A 1,712-nucleotide genomic window follows, 5' to 3' on the forward strand; every position below is an offset into this window, starting at 1 on the left:
GGGTCAAAAAAAACTGGATGCCGGCAGCTAATCGGTGACTGGGTTCGCGACGTCTAATATTGACTCTATATCGGGAGCTGGATACTATAAATAGCATCCAAGCAGCCTAAATCGGGGGAAGTAACCCAATAAGAGTTCTGCGCACCCTAGAACTTGTGGCACCCTGTGCACCATTTTTTTTTTTTTTCTCGCAGTGTACGCAATCGTTCCGTCACGAGGCTGAATGCACCCGAAGATCAAAAAACAGAGCCGGAAAAACTTTGACCAGGCCGGGGAATCGAAAGGATTGCTGGAAACTTACCATAGGAGAAGCATTCAGGATATAAATGAGGGCTGAAGTAAATTATCACTAATCAGTGTACTTCAGGGTTTAGACTGAAGTACAGAGGTTCACTTACCATAGGATGAAGCATTCAGATATAAATGAGGGCTGAAGTAAACTTATCACCTAATCAGGGTACTCAGGGTTAGACCGAAGTACAGAGTCAATAATTCGAGAACATAGAAAACATACTCTGTAAGCTCTGTTGTTGAGGGGAGTACCTGCAATATTTGGTCATTATCACTGAGATATGTTAGAAAATTGTTGTGACGTTTTTATAATAAAATATGCGAATAGAAATTATATTTAATATAAAATTAAAAGACCATAGATAAATAAATATTAGTTACATCTAGTGTGTAGTAGTCTGTTACGATAATATTAAATCAATAGTGCTTATTTATACTGCTCGCATAGAATGGAAAGTCCTTTACTCCAGCAGTAGGCTACTACTATTTATTGTGGTCAAATTGCTCAAATTATACTGAGGATAAAATTCCATACCTCGGCTGGGATTGAAACCCACACCCCTCCTGTTTACCAGGCGAGCGCCTTGACCACTACACCACCGAGGCAGGTGGTTGCTTGCCGTACAGAAGTTCCCGGGTTCGAATACAACCATCGATCGACGGAAAATTTGCACTCATATTTCCATTGAACAGTTGAAATATTTCAAAGGGTTTTGGTAATTTTTTGGTAATTTTTTATTTGTTCCATGATACAATTACATTGCTTAGAACATTAAAACATATACAAAAAAAAGAGAAAAAAAAATAATAATAATGATAATAATAAAAATAATATAAAATATAACAACAATAGAATCATAAAAGCAAGAATAATAATAAAATATAAATAAATAAACGAATTGATAGTAAATCAATGCTTGAGTAATGCGGCTGGGGTGTCATCATGCCAGGCCGGCTTCCAGGAATTCCTGCAAGGAGTAGGGCTCCAGGACCATCAGTTTCTCCCTCAGAATGTTCTCAAATGTATCCCGGTCCATGGTCCTCCACGTGGCAGGTATTTGGTTGTAGTAGACCACTCCAATATAATAGTAACTGGAGTGGTCTACTCTGGGGACTAGGAGGTGACGATTTCTCCCTCTGGTTGGGTACTGATGACTGAGGGTGGGGAATTGTTCTTGATGAGTGTGAACTAATGACAGAAGGCGCAGGATAAAACTGCCATAGAAGGTGAGTATTTGATTTTCCCTGAAAAGACCTCTGCAGCTGGATCTTCTATTGAGGTTGAATATTGATCTTAAGGCCCGTTTTTGTAACTTAAATATTGAGTCTGCAGATGAAGAACCTGCCCAAAAAGGAATTCCATATTCCATGATGCTATGGAAATTTGAGTGATATACTAGTTTTGCTGACTCAACTCCGAT

General features: G+C 38.9%; 1 protein-coding gene across 1 annotated transcript in view; it reads right to left on the reverse strand.

The window, feature by feature from the left end:
* The window catches only part of LOC113472828, an 11,446-nt gene extending 9,740 nt beyond the window's left edge, over positions 1-1,706 (reverse strand). Inside the window, exon 1 of the mRNA XM_026832620.1 lies at positions 1,427-1,706. Coding sequence (XP_026688421.1) covers positions 1,427-1,661 — 235 coding nt within the window. The 5' untranslated portion in view covers positions 1,662-1,706. The remainder of the gene's footprint in view (positions 1-1,426) is intronic.
* Positions 1,707-1,712: the final 6 nt, after the last annotated feature.

The sequence above is a fragment of the Diaphorina citri genome, unplaced genomic scaffold, assembly GCF_000475195.1.
Source record: "Diaphorina citri unplaced genomic scaffold, Diaci psyllid genome assembly version 1.1 scaffold8960, whole genome shotgun sequence".
NCBI classification, from domain to species: Eukaryota; Metazoa; Arthropoda; class Insecta; order Hemiptera; family Psyllidae; genus Diaphorina; species Diaphorina citri.